We start from the raw sequence: 19,588 nt of genomic DNA on the forward strand, positions 1-19,588 counted from the left end.
AGCGTTGTCTGTACTTGCTGGACTTGAGTGTTGCCGGCCGAGCAGGAGGTAAAACTTTTTAAACAGCAGCTGCCACGTACGAAGGGCTGGGGCACCCGCACACGTCCTCCTTGCACTCAGAGGCCACAGAGGGAGGGAGGCGCTGGGCAGCGGAAATGGGAGGGGGGCGCGGAAATCAGAGAAGAGGGGGGACGTGGAACTCGAACGGCAGTGGGGCCGTCGCGGCCCGTGGAACTCGGACGACGGAGTGAAAGGAGGGAGGTTGGGGATCATGGAACTCGGGGGGGGGGGGGGCGTTTGGTTACTCACCTCCGGTGGCTGTTGCTGGGTTCCCTTCCCTCTCACTTCCCATTGGTCCGCCCTGTGATGTCATCCCCAGGGCGGACCAATAGGAACTGCTACAAACCCAGGCATAAATGTGAGAAGAAATCCGCTGAAACACGGAGAACTCAAACGTCCCACGAAAGAACAAGTGGGTAAAAAAAGTGGGAGAGCGACCAAGGATACCAGAAACTGGAAGATGTTCGTTAATAAACAACTTTATTAATAATTTGAAGACTCGACACAACGTCGTGTTTCGGCCGTCAGGCCTGCATCAGGAGCCTGCTTTACACAGTGCTGTGGAGCAAAAGTAATGACAAACCTTTGGAGATCTTACAGCAGACTCTAGGACAAAATATTGCTGAATAAACAAGGCGCCTTTTTTTGTTTATAGTGCCGTTTTTTTAAGGCTTAACTTTTCAACTGTATTACAAGCAGCGCATGCAGTGCTTCTGATGGTCCCCTTCTTTTTTTTTAAAAAAACAGTCTTTCTAAAGACTACTACGTCACACCTGAAGGATCATCTTTGATATTATTCAGCAATATTTTGTCCTAGAGTCTGCTGTAAGATCTCCAAAGGTTTGTCATTACTTTTGCTCCACAGCACTGTGTAAAGCAGACTCCTGATGCAGGCCTGACGGCCGAAACACAACGTTGTGTCGAGTCTTCAAATTATTAATAAAGTTGTTTATTAACGAACATCTTCCAGTTTCTGGTATCCTTGGTCGCTCTCCCACTTTTTTTACCCACTTACAAACCCAGGCAGCCAGATGGAAGTGCGGAGGTCCAAATTATTATATAGGATAATAATTAATTTCACAGAACAACCCAATGAAGATGTCTGTGGGTACAAAACAAAAGCATGTGCAGACTTTCCCTTTGAAAACTTGATGAAAGCTTTGCAGCCGTGGGTTTCATTCCAAAACACATAGTTGGAGAAGTGCCCACTATATAAGGTTTATTATTTGCCACCAGAAATGTAGTGGTACTTTGGCTACATAAATGAAAATTTTTATTAAACAAAATAGTGATATTTTCATGTCACAAAAATGGCCCCAAGGGTTTTCAAACATGCATATTAGCCCCAGAACACTCAAAACATCTGGCAAGCTCAAGTGTTCAGTGAGCAACTGGGAGGATAGCAAAATCCAAATCACACAGAAAACTGATACCATTTTCTCCTTTTTGGTAACTGGGCAGCCACAAGTGACATTTCACGCACCTCTAATATTTTTACAACAACTGAATATTAATTTTATATCACATCAACTTAAGGAAATACGTACATTTCTGTCCTTCCCCTGAACCTGTAGCAGCACCATAAGGTTCAGCTTTGAAGTACATATACTGGATCTCTCCTCTGCTCTTGCTGCTCTCATCATATTCACTGTCAGTCCCAGAATCCTCTTCAGCCGTATCCCAAGTTTCCTTCTTTGCTTCATTTGCTTTGGATCTCCTGCTGCTTGTGATGCTGTGAGAGTCCAGCCCATTTGCCAAAGGCATGTGGGCACTGTCCGCATTGCACAGCGTGTCACTGCTGTGACTGGAGCTTAGGATGTCACTGTCAACAGAACTTGTACTCCTGTCATTATTCACGTCTGAGTCCGAGCGCTCCTCTGATTGGAAATTTTCAGGATCAGAGGTTGGAATTCTGTTTTCCAGTTCTCTGGTATCTACTGAGGATGAATAGTCCAACTCATTCCCAGGTGAATCAATGTTCTCAAAATCACTGGCATCTGTGCTCTTGCTGCTGTCTCCATTACCACCCTCCTGCTGCTGCTGTAGGGACAAGGTCTTAAGTTTTTCAGTGCTTTCTTCCAATATAGCTTCCACAGACTTATTACTCCCTACAGATACTTTAACTTTTTCACAGCCTTCTTCCATGTGGCCTGAATCTCCACCAGCTTTCTGGCAAATTGTCCTAGTATATTGAGGTCCTGGAGACTGCTCAGGCAATGAAACATAAAGTCTGATGGTGTTGGCATGACGATCTAAAAGTTTCCATAAATGAGAGTCTGTAAAAGCCATTTGGTGATCCAAGGAGTCTGAACTCTCGATAAATATCTACACACAAAAAAAAGGCAAAAAGTGGTTTATACTCTTAAAATCAGAATTTATTTAAATAAGCATTGTATGAAATAATGCACACCACATATAGGAGTTAATTTTTGAGCCAACCGAGTATATCTAAAATCATGATAGAACACATGTATTTACACCTACTCAGAGCAGGCATAAATACAAGTCTGCCAGGTTGCAAAATCTGTATGCCTAAATTATTTGTAAACTCTAAACTCCACTGCCGGAATACCTACTTATACAAGTATAAAAATACATGTAGGATCATTCATATCAAACCAAATCAATTCTTGTATACCACTAATATTCCCTTTCCAGGGTTCAATGCGGGTTACATTCTAGGTGTGATAAAAGCCAATAATGTTAGTGTGAGGTATGAGAACAATTAGAGACCACTGGTGTAATGTATGAGACTAAATACATTATAGGAAAGGATAATGGATGATATTAGGAGGTAGAAGTCAATGGATTGTTATGAAGCAGTCTTTGGGAAAAGAAAGTTTTTTATGGTATGGTGCTATTTCTGCATATGTGCTTTCTAAAATTAGCCTCATAGTATGTCATACAATCTAGCCTGGTATAAGAAAACTTGAACTATTAAAGAGAAACAACAAATACTATAAAATACTATAAAGATAAATATGTTTAAAATTGTAAATTAGCTAGCAACAACAGTATGCAATTGATGGATGGCAAAAAAAAGGGACTAAGCAATGGTTTCAAACGAGTGCAGTTATGCTAACTGTATAGACATAAGCTTTAGCAATGGGTGAACTTAATGTACCTGCAAATATATCTTTGTCTATATGGAATTTCTGCTTTAACATCAGAGTTTCATACTGTCCAAAAAAAAGATCTGTGTGATGAATCTGTGATACTAAATTCTTGTTCACGCCGACGACCTCGATGTCAAAGAGCCAGACCAAGCTCCTAAAAGTATTTTGCGTTGAGCTTCTTGGGAAATTTGGGTCCTTTTCTTCATACGAACACAAAGGACACAATTTGCTGGGCAATGGTCAGGCCCGAGGCACTGAATACACCAAGAATGTGTATCAGTACCCGAGATGGTCCGGCTGCACCAGGAACGCTTGAAACCACTGGGAATCTTCGATGACATGGAAGGGAAAATGGCTCTAGAAAAATCAAAGGTCATGATTGTGCCTGAAAAAGAGGGAAAGGCACAAAACATAGTATAGGCCATCCGAGCAGGCATAAAAGGGGGCCCGCGACGAAAAACAAAGAAAACTTAAATGCGGGGAAAAAGAAACTAAGAAATAAGGGAAAAAGGGTTTTTGTTTCTTAAAATTATAAAACAGAAGAGGTACAAAAACAAAAAATCAGCGCCGAAAACTAAGAAAAAGGCTCTTCCTGGGTGTGTGAGGACCAATGCAGAACACAGCTGCTTCCTCTTGTGGAAAAGAAAAAAAAATGAAGAGACGCGGAGGCACTCCGCACATGCGTGGTGAGGTGTGGTACACGCTCCAGAAGGCTCTCAAATTTTTTCTTTGCTGGCTAATGTGCCAATTCCTGGGTGACGCGGATCATCTACCCACTTGTGAGAATGGTAAACCTGCTTGCCCGCGGAGAAATATTTCTTCTTGACAGGCTTGAGGTACCTCTGGGAATGAAACAAGTGTCTCTAACTGTATTCCAAGCAGTGAACCTTAGAGAGAATAACTACTTAGCTTCAAGTTTACTTTCATGGTATCAACAGCAATGAAAGTTGGAAGATGTGTCCACATACAGTGGGCCTTTTACAAAGGCTTGCTAATGTTTTTAGCGCAAGCTAAAAACAAGTGTGTGCTAAACGCTAGAGATGCCCATATATTCCTATGGGCATCTCTAGCATTTAGCATGCGCTAAAAACGTTAGCACACTTTTGTAAAAGACCCCCATAGTTTGGAAATAGAAGGCTAACCTATTATTTGCACTATGTTAACAAAGTATTACCACCTTAAATTCTGATCTCTAAAGGGAATATAATATTGCATTCCAAGTTGGCCATATAGACAATATAATCTACTTTAATAAAACGCACCTCCAACGTTCTGAAGCTGACTCCGTGGCTTCACTGAAGGGTTCGTAGCGGAGTCATATCTCTCTCTCCTGCACCCTTGCGCAAAAACGTGATGACGTCAAGGGCGGGTACTCAGAAGGCAGGACTAAGGGAATGAACTCGACACGGCCAGGGTTTTCAATAACGGGGGCAGAGGATACAGGACAATCGCTCGGTGGCTGGAGGGGGGGGGGGGGGGGCAGGGAACACAGGACAATCCCTCGGTGGTTGGAGGGGGGGGCAGGGAACACAGGAGAATAGCTGGGTGGCTGGAGGGGGGGCTCTCACTGGATGGCTAGAGTGGGGGGCAGGGGATACAGGACAATTGCTGGGTGGCTGGAGGGGGCGCAAGGGACACAATAGCTGGGTGGCTGGAGGGGGGCAGGGGAGATGAGAATCGCTGGGTGGCTGGAGGGGGGGCGGGGGGCCAGAGGAGAATCGCTGAGTGGCTGAAGGGGGGGGGGCAGGGGACAGAGGACAATCGCTGGGTGGCTGCAGGAGGGGGGCAGGGGACACAGAATAGCTGGGTGGCTGCAGGAGGGGGGCAGGGGACACAGGAGAATAGCTGGGTGGCTGCAGGAGGGGGGCAGGGGACACAGGAGAATAGCTGGGTGGCTGGAGGGGGGCAGAGGAGATGAGAATCGCTGGGTGGCTGCAGGGGGGGCAGGGGACAGAGGAGAATCGCTGGGTGCCTGAAGGGGGGGCAGAAGAGAGAGGAGAATCGATGGCTGGCTGGAGGGGGAGGCAGGGGACACAGGAGAATCGCTGGATGGCTCGAGGGGGGCAGGGGATAGAGGAAAATTGCTGGGTGGCTGGAGGGGGAGGGGCAGGGGAGACAGCAGAATCGCTGGGTGGCTGGAGGGGGCCAGGGGACAATCACACACACTCTCTCTCTCACACACTCGCACCCAGTCTCACTCTCTCTGTCACAGACACACACTCGCACGGTCCTGCAAACCACGCAGAGGGGGGGGGGGGGACAGGCAGGGGGGGTCCTGAGGCCGAGGGGAGGGGAACGCACAGGGGGGAGGGGGTCCTGAGAGGGGGGGAGGGGGTCCTCAGACCAGAGGGGAGGGGATCCTCAGACCACAAAGGGAGGGGGGAGGTATCTCTGTGACACACACACTCTCTCTCTCACACACACACTCAGTCAGTGTCTTTCTCTCTCTCACTCTCACACAGTATCACAGTCACTCTCACACACTCTCGGTCTCACACACAGTCTGTGTATCGCAAACATACTCTCTCACACACTCTCTCTCTCTCACACAGTGTATCTCTGTAAAACACACTCTCACACTCACTTTGTCTCACATACGCACTCCCACATACTCTCATTCAAACACACACTCTCTCTCTCACAGACACACTCGCACACAGACTCACTCTCTGTCACACACATACTCGCACATTCACTCTCTCTCTCTCACACACTCGCACATTCACTCTCTCTCTCTCACACACTCTCTCAAACATATACACTCCCAGGAAAACCTTGCTAGTGCCCGTTTCATTTCTGTCAGAAACGGGCCTTATTTACTAGTATTAAAATATTAATAATTAGTACCTGTCATATCTATAAATATGGAAGCACAACCCAGCGAACGCCCGGAACTACAGAGGGGGAAACCGTGGAGGAACCGCTTTCAACAACTACACAAGAAGAAATTACTTCTTGTGCTTTGGCGATGCAGCCCCTGGTTAAACCCCAAGAGGTTTCACTGGAGACGATATGGACGGCTCTGGAATCTCTTCACAAGGTTTGTACCTCATTTATTACAGTCTCCCTGAATAATGCAACGCAGATAAATTCTTTAAAAACTCAAACTGAAGGGCTGTTGAGAAAGCAAACTGACTTGGAAGGACAAATAGGAAAAATTTCTCAACATCAAGCCTTAACCTCAGGGGACCGAATACTAATCCATAGGAAACTAGAGAACCTTGAAAATCAATCAAGAAACCTGAATATAAGACTGTTAAATTTTCCGAAGTCTAAATTTGTCACTCCCAAGGATATGTTTGCAAAATTCTTGAAAGAGGTATTCAAATACCCAGAGCAATCTTTACCCCCATTACAAAAAATTCATTACCTGGAAATAAAAACTTCCCCACAACAGGATAATTCTAAAGTTAATTCACCTGAGAAGCTGGATTTAACTAATCTACTGGAGCAATCAATGGATAATACAGAGACTAGAGCAACCTTGATAGTAACATTTGTTTTCCTACAAGATAAAGAATCTTTAATGAGACTTTACTTTAAAAACATTCATCCGGTTTTTAAAGGAAGTAAGGTCTCTATATTTCCAGATATTGCAAGATGGACGCAACAGAGACGAAAGAAATTCCTGGATATGAAACAGGAATCTCTTGCTACTGGGGCGGTTTTCCAGCTACGATTTCCGTGTAAATGTATGTTGATATTCAAGGAGGAAAAATATATATTCTTTGAACCTGAACAATTGCGGTCCTTCCTTGATAAGAAGAAGAACCAGGCTTTAATCCAAACGTTGAATCCCGAGAATATTTAGAAACCACTGCTAGTACTTCTTTAACCTACTTATTGTTTTGCTAACTTCGTTTGGCCTATAAACCATCTTGAATCTCCCATCCTTATTAGTGGACTATAATTCCATTTCTCAAGGTTAATATTATTGTAATAATGATTTTCTATGTGTTTTACTTTGATGTTTGAAATGGATGTATCAATTCAAAGAGAAGTATCTTTGTTTAAATATGAAATTAATAAAGAGATTTAAATATAAATATGGAAGCATATAATAAAGAAGAAATAATAAAAATAATTAAACATAAAAAATAATAATAAAAATAATTAAACATAAAGAAGAGATTCAAAAATATGAAAAAACTTACTTTATTACTTCTGAAAAAGCCTTCAGCTTTCAAGGTTTTATTCGGCACATTGAGAAGTCGCAAATCATTGTAACAGCGTTCCAGCACTATTCGCATTGTCTCAGCTGGAAGATCTACTGCCTACAGGGATAAAAGTGTCATTCTCTTACTCCGTCTACAAGAATGTAAAGAAAACAGCCAGCAGCAACAATACCAATAAAAACGGAAGACACTGAATGGGTTAGCACCTTTTTATTTGGTTAATTGGGCAAATTTACTTCATTCAACCTGTTCTTATAAATTACGTAACTTAATGTTGCTTCAGTTTCCTTCAATTAAGCAACTCAGATATAAATCTATCTTTAATACTTCATTATATTATCAGGTTGTTGTATTATGGAATAAGTTACCTGAGGATATTCATGTTAAATCAAATTATCTGTTTTTTCACAAATTCTTGAAAACTTTGCTGTTTGAGAAATTTTTTGGAATTTAATTTGATTATTTTTATTTAGTAAGGGTGTATTTCCTGGAAATTATGTTCCAGTTTTCTTTTTTGTAATCTGCAAATTCTTGAAATTGTTTAAGAAATTTTATGGCATTTAATTTGGTTATTTTTATTTAGTAAGGGTGTCCTTCCTAGAAATTATGTTCCAGTTTCCTGTTTTGTAATCCACAACGAACTGTCAAGGTGTTTGTGGACTAGAAACATTGTATTGTATTGCTCCCACTGAAAACCCTATGTGCCAGCGCTGGTGTTAAGGTTTCCCAGTGAGGGAGCAACTGAGGAGAACCACTGAAGAGGTTTGACAGGTCCAGGACTTTCTCCCCGACCTGCGAAACCTAAACCCGCACCCACCCCCCAAACAAAAACCATGTGATCCAGTGGGACCTCTATCTTCCCACCTCCCATTTCCTCACATCGAACAAAAATGCCCTGGTGGTCCAGTGGGACCACTTATCTATCTATCTAGCACGCCCTGCCCCACCTCCCTACAGCCTAACTCTGTAGTAACTGTAGGAGGGAGGGACTACCACTCCCTCCCTCATCTTCAGGTGCCTTCCCAAAATGGTGGCGTCATGCCCTGCCCAGGTGCATCCCGAGATGAGCTGGATGGGGTTTAACTTCCATATAAGGGTGAAGCCTCACACGGCGCATCCCCAAGGCAGGACACCACCATTTTGGAAAGGCGCCCAAAGAGGAGGAAGGGAGTGCTAGTCCCTCCCTCCTCCAACTACTACTATGGAGAGGTAGGTCGATGGGGAAGTGGGAGGAGAGAGGAAGGGCAGGCTAGCTAGATAGCAGTCTCACTGGACCACCAGGGTGTTTTGTTTGATACGGGGGGGAGGGGGGTAGGAGGGGGAAGCCAGGGTTTTTGTGTTTTGGGGGTGGAAGGCCTGGGGCGGGCTTAGGTTTGACAGATCTGGGAGAAAGTCCTGGACCTGTCAAACAACTTCTGCGGGAGGACTGTGCTTTGGGCGCATGCCCAGGCACAATCCTTCCAGAGAAGTACCCTATGATCAGAGCTCAAAGCACACATAAATTTGCATGCTATTAGCTTTGATCACAGGGGTGTTATAGGTCATTACTGTTCCGGCACTATTTTTAGAGCACTGAGAATTGGCACCTAAGGGAGGAAGTTATCAACATGGACTACTGTTAAGAAGGGTTATGTCATTGTTAACATGGGTTATACATAACTAGGTCTCACTGCAAAAAATGGGACCTGTGCTAAAATAGCATGAGTTAGTGATAAAATAACCCAACTTAATGGTAGTTTATATTGATAACGTCTCCCTCCCTAAACAACTGATAAAGCCATCACTATCTGTGCTGATTTTTTTTTTTTTTTTTTACAATGCTGTTTAACAACTTCAAGCTTTATGTTACAGGAATGCGGTATCTCTTTGGGGGAGGAAAAGATAGCAGATGATATGGATTGGCCATATAGCCTTTATCTGCCGTCATTTTCTCTGTTTTTATGCTTGCTGACTTTCTTTTACGAATCTGTCTTATTTTATGTTCAAATTTGTCTCTGCCCTATAAGGTCCCCCCTTTCCTTTAAAAAATGGAAAAGCAAGATTAGGAGAAATACCTTGGTAGAGTACTAATTTCTAGTTACTTCTCTAGATTTGTTACCCCTATTGCAATGACTGAAGTTGGACATATGGCACAAAGCTGATACAAAAGCAGATGTCACACCCCTACCATTGGATTAAAAACATTGCTAAAGTGAAGCCTGAGTCACTATTCTATTTTAAGACAAAAGCGGGACCAAGAAAAAGGAGAGTCACCTCTATGGCTATCAAGTACCAGCAGCTTATTTGTATAGTGGCTTATGAACATTATTCTTGGTAAAAATTAAATAGCTTCCACCAGGTTTTGCTCCCAACCTTCCCTGATGAATCAGTAAGTCTTGATTTTACATATCTTCTTCCCTGAGTACTTATTTTTATCAACAATCAATGTATGTGATCCTACCTTTGATACAAGTTGTTTGAACTCCATGATAGTTTGATTCAGGTAAGCTCGCACATTGATAGGTGAAGATATAGTCTCTGTTTTTAGGTCAACCACATGCACTCTTACCATCACTTCTATAGGGAAAAAAAAACAAAACAAGATGACAAACTTGAAACTTTCTCCTTCAGTCTATGAACTCTAGGTATAATCTAACAAAGGATTTTTTTTCTATGATTTACCATCATTTACTTATGTTTAAATCTTTTTATTGACGATATAATCAACTTAATGTTTGACAATGCTCCAACATAGAGATAAAACATCAAAGTAGAAAGCATTAAACAGTTCAATAATTGTCCAGAATTTTTGTATCTTACCCCAACCTGTTCCATCCCTCTTCTAACTCTGTCCAAACAAGTCTGTCTAAACAGATTGGGAACAACCAAAAATGGACCTTTATGAATATACTGTCTTTATACATTATTCTACAAAAACATGTCTCACCCCCTTCCTAACAAGAAACAAAACAAACCACGGGTGGACTACTCCTAAATGCAAATTAACTAACCATAAAGGGGGGTGTTTGGACTCTTATAATTTCCCCCCAAATACTTCCTGTATACTTCGAGGTAGCCATGAATCAACCCTCCCACCAACCTTATCAACTAAACAGAAAGTCCCCACACCCCACCCTTTCCCCAACTCTGTACTCCTCCTGATAGGGAGGGGAAATCCCCCCCCACACTCAATATTGGGATCTTGCCTGTGACCTTTTCATGGTGAGTGTGATCCGGACCCCCTTACCCCCCCCCCCCCCCCCCCCCCCCCCCCCAATTACACCATCACTGGAAATCACCATAGTAGTATCACCCAAACTGTATAGTAAAGAACTAAAAGGAGTTTAATACAAGGCTGCGGGCTCTATGAGGCAAGGACTGGAGATAATTGTCCCAAATGGCCAAGAACAGTTGTTTCTTCTTGTGAGAGGAGTGCATACTGTTGCTCCATTAACCTCAGGGTATGGAACCTATTTCTCCATTGCCAACATGAAGGGGCCTGGTCGCCAACCCACACTCCCGAGATAATGCGCTTGCCCACCATCCCCATCTTACGAATCATGAGTCTAGAAAATCGGTCTTGGGGTCCAAGGTCCTCATATTTATCTAACAGAAAACCCACCAGCAACACCTTGATCAGCCTCCCACACAGTGTCTCCAAGTAATGTATCACATTCTCCCAAAAAGACTGAATGACCGAACATGTCCAAAATGCATGAATAAAAGAGTTAACTTCCTAGTGACATTTCCGACAGATTGGGGAATCCATCCCATCCCTCCCACCTTAAAAATTCTCTCGAGTAAAGTATGCCCTATGCAACACTCTGAAGTTACATTCGCGTAATCTGGCGTTAATCGAAACAGATGGGATCCGATGAGTCAATTTAAGACTATCAAATGACTCCGGAGGAACCACTAAATCTCGACTCCATTGGTTCTGAAGTTCCACCCTGTCTGAGACTGACTGTAATGCCCCCAGAGCTTTATGTAAACATGACACTGACATGCCCTATCCTGTAAGGGCTCAAAAAATTCCAATAAACGATGCCTCAACATAAACATTGGATCTGAGGGATTCAAGCTTACTAAATAGTGATTTACCTGTCTATATGCAAATAGATCTCGAAGCTCCACCATTCCTCTATCTGCTAAAGTATTCCATGCCAACAGCTTCCCTCCTGTCTCCATAAGATTGCATAAATAAGATATCCCCCCTAACTGCCCAACGGCGAAAACTAGCATTCCCCACCCCAGGTTGAAATTGGAGATTACCTAGTAAAGGTAACCGGTCCAAAACCTGAGGGTTCTCTCCCAACAAAGGTACCAAGTATTTCCAAGTTGCTTGTAGAGATTTTAATAACACAGCAATGCATCAGGGAAAAAAAAAGCTCCAGGGATGGTAAGAGGCCATTTCATATGTCCGGGGTGTATAAATTTGATCTTCTAGAATCTAGTCTCCCAGATACATAAGTACATAAGTAATGCCACACTGGGAAAAGACCAAAGGTCCATAGAGCCCAGCATCCTGTCCACGACAGCGGCCAATCCAGGCCAAGGGCACCTGGCGAGCTTCCCAAACGTACATTCTATACATGTTATTCCTGGAGCAGGCAAGCCATGTTATATTTCCGCAGGTCCGGAAGCACGAGACCTTCATTCTGCCAAGAACTTTGCAGATATTTGAATGGTAAGCGGGGTTTTTTCCCCTGCCAGAAAAAGTTAGATACTAATTTATGTAAAGAATACAAATCTCGATTAACCAGCTTAATAGGTAATAGTTGTAAAATATAAAGCCACTTGGGAAAAAGGGCTGGATCCTGCCATACACTGATAACGGGAGTGAGGCCCATTTTACAAAACATTGCTTAGAATAGTCTAAAAGAAAGGAGACATTGAGGTCATTTGCCGCACTGAATACTGTGTTGGCAAGGCCAAAGATTTATCAAAGTTCAATTTGAAACCAGAGAAATCACCATATTCTGCAAAACTATCCATTAAAGTTGTCAGGGACTCGGCTGGGTTAACCAAATGGACCAAAATATCATCTGCGAATGCAGATAATTTAAATTCCTGTGCACCCGATCGGACCCCCTGTATATCCGGGTTAGATAAGATTTCACAAATAAGTGGATCAAGAGATAAAATGAACAGTAGAGGAGATAGCGGGCAGCCCTGTCGGGTTCCTCTTTGGATCGGAAAAGATTCCAAGGATGTTCCATGAATGTTAAAGTGCCCGTATCGCTGCCGTGAAAAACCTGTCAAATCCATAAGGCTATAAAGTTGCAAATAAAAATTCCCCAACTGACTCTGTCAAACGCCTTTTTCGTGTCAAAACTAATTAGCAGAGAAGGTGTCCTCAACTTTTCCACGTATTCCATCGAAGCCAACACTTTATGAATGTTTTTGGTGATTGTACACCCTTGTACGAAACCAACTTGACTGTCATCAATCAAAGAAGGTAAGATCAATGCTAATCTATTTGCCAGAAGCTTAGCAAATATTTTGGCAACCACATTCAATAAAGAAATAGGTCTATACGAGGACGGTTGTTCTGGGTCATGACCCAGTTTCATTAACACCTCCATCTGCTCAGCCCGATTTGACTCAGACAGTTCCCCCTGCTCCACAAAGGAAGTAAATAACCCTTGCAGGGTCGGTACTATCACTGGGTTTAAAATCTTGTAGAATTCAAAGCGAAAGCCTTCTGGTCCTGGGGCTTTGTTCAGGGACCCCTGTTGAATGACTCGGCCCACTTCCTCTTCGGTGATCGGTGCATTAAGTTTTGATCGGAAGTGCACATTTAAGGGTGGTAACGATCGGCCCTCCAGATAAGTCCTACCCTCCAAATCTGCCCCCTGCGAATAAGTATACAGTTGCTGGTAGTATGATCTAAACACTTCTACGATCTCTCCATCTGTACATACTCTAGTGCCGTCACCTCTATCTAGTTGCATTATCATTTGGTTACCTAATTTTTGCCGCACAAGATTAGCTAACAATTTCCCTTGTTTATTTCCATGTACAAAAAGTTTATATTTGTAGTACTGAAGTGATTTAACTGTACGGGTGTGAAGAAGACTATTGAGGGCAGCCTGCGTGGTCAACAGATGCGCCTTTTGTTGGGGGTTGGGAAAGCGCCCAAATCGTCTACGAGCCTCCTGAACCTGTTGGTCTAATCGAAGGATCTCTCTGTCTCTAGCCTTCCTTCTGAAACTAGTGTAGGCTATTATAGCTCCCCTAAGTACCACCTTAGCGGCTTCCCAATGTAATACTGGGTCATCACGATGAGCAGCATTTGTAACCTGGTAATCTGCCCAGAAACGCTAAGCGATCTTCCCGCAACTTTCTCAACCTAAACTTCCCCAGCTATAAAGGGATCAAATACAAACTAACACATGCGTCCAGCTTTTCCTACATGAGTACAAAGATGTGGAATGCACTACCAACTCACTTGAAAACGATCAACGAATTAAATAGCTTCCGCAAAGCTTTGAAAACCTCTCTCTTTAACAAAGCCTACCAAGAGAACCCATAATTACTTGAACACAACCCTTACACTCCTTTATTCAGAATGTCTCAATGTACAGCTGCATAACCAGATCCTCTTGTTTTCTTTTATCTCTTTGCAACACCAATTGTATTTCTTCCCTGCTATGGCAATGCCATAACAGATCTTTGTAAGCCACATTGAGCCTGCAAATAGGTGGGAAAATGTGGGATACAAGTGCAATAAATAAAATAAATAAATAAGTACTCCCGAAATTAATTATTTCCATACAAATGGGCAGGAAATCGCCACCGCGGTGGCTGGTCCATGCCCGAGCCCACTGCTAGTGAGCACCAAACCAACATATGGTTGGAAACACCATAAGGCCCTCTACCTGCATCTTGGACTTTAGTAAAAAGAGTCTCAGATATTAACCAATAATCTATTCTAGATTGAGATGTGTGAGCTCCAGAAAGATGGGTATAATCCCTCTCCCCTGGGTATAACGTACGCCAAACAACCAAAATTTCCAGAGCTGAGCAAAGTAAAGAAATCCCATAGGACGAGGACCTTCCCTCGACCCCATGACTGATGGACGGATCTGTCAAGGACTGGGTCATGAACAACATTGAAATCTCCACCCATGATCACCGGAGTATCTTGTTGTTTGGCTATGGTGTGGATCAGCGACCTAAAAAATAATTTATCATAAACATTAGGGGCATAAACATTAAATAAAAGCAATAATTGTTTATTGATTGTTACCTTGGCCATGAGGTATCTACCATTTGCCGCCTTCCAACACCCCTGTATCTGCACATCTAGCGTTTTCCTAAAGAGTATCAGAACTCCAGCTTTACGCTCAACTGTTAGGGCTTCTAACAATTGCCCTACCCACCACTTCTTAAATTTAGCGTGTTCCAGTAAGGACAAATGGGTTTCTTGCAAGAATACCACGTCTGCTCTCTGATGATTCAATATTTGCAATAATTTTTGCCTCTTGATAGGAGAGGTAACTCCATTTACATTCCAAGAGATAAACTTAAGTGGCTTCATATTCCACTCTTTGAATAAATAATACATGTGATCCCAATCCAATCACTGAAAGGGAGGATTGCCCGAGCCTACGACCCCCCCCCCCCAATCCCTGGCAAAGAAGACAGAAAGGGGCCAGGAGACCCCAGAATCGTTCTTCATAACATAATCTCCCAAATCTTACTAAAATTAGGACACAGTCGGAAACCCCCCCACAATCCCCTCCCCAAATATAATCCCAACAACAAAAAAAACAAATTAAAGCATACTCCCTTAAACCCCCCTTCTTCTTCCCCCCTCCTATCCCATGTCCAGACAGCCTACCTAAAAGGCTGTCCGTGGTCATACCTACCATATTGGGAATGGACTGCCTATCACAGATCACTATGAGATTACTCCCCCCCCCCCCATCCCCAAACTCCCCTCCAAACCATCTGCCAAGAGTAACCCTTCCCCCATCCCAAATATCCACATCCAACCCCTCCCCCTCTTCCCCGCAAAAAAAATAAAAATAAAAAGGTACCCATTAAACCCATCATGCAATCTTTAGCGGAGATTATAAAATTCTAAACGCAATATAATATAACCCATTGTTAATGTCTTTCAGATTATCTATCTCTAGATCAATCTGTTTCAGCGCTTCAAATGTCCAAACATCCAAGAAGTAGATCCTTCTTAACCTTTATGCTAAGTGGTCATCAAGCAAATACAGAAATGCTGAAAAATACCAATAATGCATATTGCCGCTCCTCTTGACTGCACTAACTGGACCTGTTCATCCAAACTCATTATCATCCCCTCAATCAAAACAGAAGGGAAGAGAAAAGGGATGAAACCCCCCCCCCCCCCCTTGCATCGCACTCTCTTCAACGGGTTATAAAATCGCAAGATGAGATCACAGAAATCACGAGTCAAACACCCACTATTTAATTTTATTTATTTATTTTTATTTATGCATTTTAATTTAACATCCATCTATTTACAATAAATGTTGAATACAGAAATATAATAAAAAGGAAAAAAAAAAAATAATTAAGAACGGCATACTGCCTAAGTTCTATGGGAAAAATTACTTTTCATTTAGACCACAACTTTATGGCAAGATACAAGGATAATAATAAGCTAATAGGTAATATAACAAAATTTAAAGAGCAGGATCATGAAGAAGACCCGCAGCCAGACATCTCAGCGTTTTCTCTCTCTATTCGACTACCTGGGTTGAATGTCCAATGCTTTCTTTAGAAATCAAAAATTCCTTCAATTTCTTGGGTTCCATAAACATATATGTAACTAAATTCAAAGTTATTATACATCGACAAGGAAAAACTAGTTTAAACAATCCTCCCAGTGCCAAGATTCTTGATTTTAAACAGAGAAACTCTCGCCGGCGGGCTTGAGTGTCTCTATTCAGATCAGGGAAAATTCGGACTGTTTCCCCAAGAAATTTTTGATTCAAATGTTTAAAATAAAGTTTGAAAATATTTGTTTTATCCATTTCGAGTGCAAATGAGACGATAAGAGTAGTCCTTTCCGTGATTAATTCCAATGAGTTTTCTAGAAACTCTGTAAGATTCAATTCTGGTTGCTGTGGTTGAAGATTCAGGGGATTTGCCTTTCTCCCAGTTATATACTGACTACGTACAATCGGAGGGAATCCCTCTGTTGGGAGACCCAAGATTTCTCTGAAATATTTTCGTAACATACCCGTAGCTGGGATTAATGGCGATTTAGGAAAGTTGATAAACCGCAAATTATTTTTCTTCCCCTGATTTTCAAGAAACTCTAGCTTACGTGCCAGAATTTCTCTATCCTTCGCCACTGTTCCCACAAAATTTTTTAAAGTAGAAAGTTCAATTCTCAAAGTCTCTATTTGTCCTTCCTGGGTTTGAAAATTATCTGAGTGCTGGTTTTGTGTTTGTTTTAATTTACCAATATCTTGAGAAAAAGTACAGGTTACCTGAGAAAGCAGAGAGTTCATTCCCTGGATAGCGTCCCATAAAGAGTCCAAGGTCACCACTTTGGGTTTTTTAACCTCCAATGATACCGGTGTAAGCTCCCATCGGAGAAGGGGTAGAAGTTAACAAACCCCTCTGTTGTTCCGTTCCGATTGGGGAAAGACCAGCGTCGAGGCCTCCTGAGGGTGGCGGAACTTCAACCACTTCGGGCGTCCCTTCCACTCTCATCGTCGACGTCAATATGCTTCCTGGTTGTGGAGGACTGATGTTCCCAGGCGGGCTCAACGAGACCGCCTCCACGCTGATCTCCGCCGACGTTGTTGCGGAGCGTTCCGAAGCGGGTGATCGCATGGTCAATGGCTGGACCCCGTACCGCTCCAGAACCGTTTGTCGAAGGGGGGGAACATTCCCTGGGAGTATGGAGGCCGTCTCCCTGGGTTTTCCCTTCCGTTTCCCCATGTCCTGCACGGAGAACAGAACCTCCTATCGAGTAACAGTCTGGTAAGTCAGGAGCTCAGTCACCTGCGTCTGCTCTGAGCGGCCATCTTGCCTAGATCAAACACCCACTATTTAAGTCTAACAAGTTGTTTGCTCTTTTTTTATTTAACATCCAGAAGCCTGATTTTTAACTTATGATTGATCCATGGACTGATCTCCTACCCCGCCAACATCATCTTCCAATCCTCTTAGGAGAGCTAAACAAAGACGACTAAATCCACCGTCTGCCAGGCCTCTTATTCCATATGCACATGTGATGTAAAATATAATCTGAAACTCCCAGGGGCCCACTCCTGGGATTCCCCAGGGTAGAAGCAGCAGGGTGGCCTGGATCTTCCGGGAAGTAGTAAGACTCAATAACGACATACCTCTCCAAGTTAAAGAAGAGAAGAAAAAAGAAAAAAAAAACCTGGGGGGGGGGGGGGGGGGGGGGGGGGTGGTGAGAGAAGAAACTATAAGCAATATCTCCTCTGAAATGCAAGGGTAGAAGGGTCTAGTATACCATCCAGCTCATTTTCGAAAGAGAAAGACGCCCATAATTCGACCCAAATCGGGAGATGGGTGCCTTTCTCCTGTGGGCGCCCAAATCGGTATAATTGAAAGTCGTTTTTGGGCGCCTCCAACTGCAGTCTGTCGCGGAAACAAAGTTGACGGGGGTGTGTCGGAGGCGTGGTGAAGGTGGGACTGGGGCGTGTTTATCGGCTGAGGAGAAATGGGCGCGCTCGGCCGATAATGGAAAAAAGAAGGGCGTCAGAAGTGAGAATTTGGGTCGGTTTTTTTGGACCCTTTTTTTCCACGAAGTCCCCCAAAAGTGCCCCAACTGCCCAGATGACCACCGGAGGGCATCGGGGATAACCACCCCTGACTCCCCCAGTGGTCACTAACCCCCTCCCACCAAAAAAAAAAAGAACTTTAAAAACTTTTTTTTTCCAGCCTGTATGCCAGCCTCAAATATCATACACAGCTCCATTACGGCAGTATGCAGGTCCCTGGAGCAGTTGTTAGTGGGTGCAGTGGACTTCAGGCAGGTGGGCCCAGGCCCATTCCCCCCCCCCCCACCTGTTACACTTGTGCTGGTAAATGGGAGCCCTCCAAACCCCCCCCCCCCCACAAACCCACTGCACCCACATCTCGGTGCCCCCCTTCAGCCATAAGTGCTATGGTAATGGTGTAGAGTTGTGGGAAGTGGGTTTTGGGGGGGATTTGGGGGGGCTCAGCACCCAAGGTAAGGGAGCTATGGACTTGGGAGGTATTTTAATTTTTTTTTTTTTACTTTTTACAAGTGCCCCCTAGGGTGCCAGGTTGGTGTCCTAGCATGTGAGGGGGACCAGTGCACTACGAATCCTGGCCCCTCCCACGACCAAATGCCTTGGAGTTGTTCGTTTTTGAGCTGGGCGCCTTCGGTTTCCATTATTGCTGAAAACCGATACCGCCCAGCTCAAATCCGCCCAAATCCGATGCATTTGCCCGGCACCAACCATATTATCGAAACAAAGGATGGATGCCCATCTTTTTCAAAAATACAGTCTGTCCCGCCCCTTCACGTATCAGTCCTCAGACATAGGCGCCCATGGAGATGGGCGTTCGATTATGCCCCTCCATGTCATTGAAAATATATCTTCATTTCCAGAAAGAAAAAGCAAAATCTGCTAATTATTTGCATTCACCCACTCCAGTCCCTATCACCCAGAGGGGTTCCGTACAGGAGGCGGTAGTTGTTTCAGAAGTCCTTCGCCGCTTCTGGTGTGTCAAAGAGACTGGGTCTGCCTTTGATAAATACTTTTAGGCACACTGGGTACAAGAGGGCAAATTGAATCTGGCGCTGGTGCAGACTTGTGCTTATGGGTGCATATGCCTTTGTCAAGTATGACACCCTGAAGGAGAAATCCTGAAAACATAACAGTCTTAATTTCATATGTGAGTGGTCCCCTACATCTTATTAACCGTAGAATTTCAGTCTTATGCACATAACTGAGCAGCTTGAGAATTACAATTCGGGGTCTCGCCTCTGGTTGCCTTTTAGGGCCCAACCGATGCGCTCTTTCAATCCGCAGGGGGCCAGCTTTGGAGCTAAGCTGCAGTGAATTGACCAGCCAGGTTTCCGGAAAACTACGCAACTCTGAATCTGAAATAGACTCAGGTAAGCTCACTAATCTTCGAGAACAGATCCCACAAAGGTAATCTATGTCATCAAGCATATTCTCCAGATCCGCCAGCCTTGATTATATAGTATCTGTAGTCTGCATTTGTTGCATGCGGTCCTCCAGATCAGATACCCGCTGA

General features: G+C 43.6%; 1 protein-coding gene across 4 annotated transcripts in view; it reads right to left on the reverse strand.

The window, feature by feature from the left end:
- The window catches only part of USP47 (ubiquitin specific peptidase 47), a 309,973-nt gene that overhangs the window by 68,384 nt on the left and 222,001 nt on the right, over positions 1–19,588 (reverse strand). For all 4 annotated transcript variants that reach the window (XM_030200979.1, XM_030200978.1, XM_030200980.1 and 1 more), the window contains exons 18-20: positions 9,792–9,907; positions 7,331–7,450; positions 1,608–2,385 (exon numbers count right to left, since the gene is read on the reverse strand). In XM_030200979.1, coding sequence (XP_030056839.1) covers positions 1,608–2,385; positions 7,331–7,450; positions 9,792–9,907 — 1,014 coding nt within the window. The remainder of the gene's footprint in view (positions 1–1,607; positions 2,386–7,330; positions 7,451–9,791; positions 9,908–19,588) is intronic.

This window comes from Microcaecilia unicolor, chromosome 4 (assembly GCF_901765095.1).
Source record: "Microcaecilia unicolor chromosome 4, aMicUni1.1, whole genome shotgun sequence".
In the NCBI taxonomy this organism is placed as follows: domain Eukaryota; kingdom Metazoa; phylum Chordata; class Amphibia; order Gymnophiona; family Siphonopidae; genus Microcaecilia; species Microcaecilia unicolor.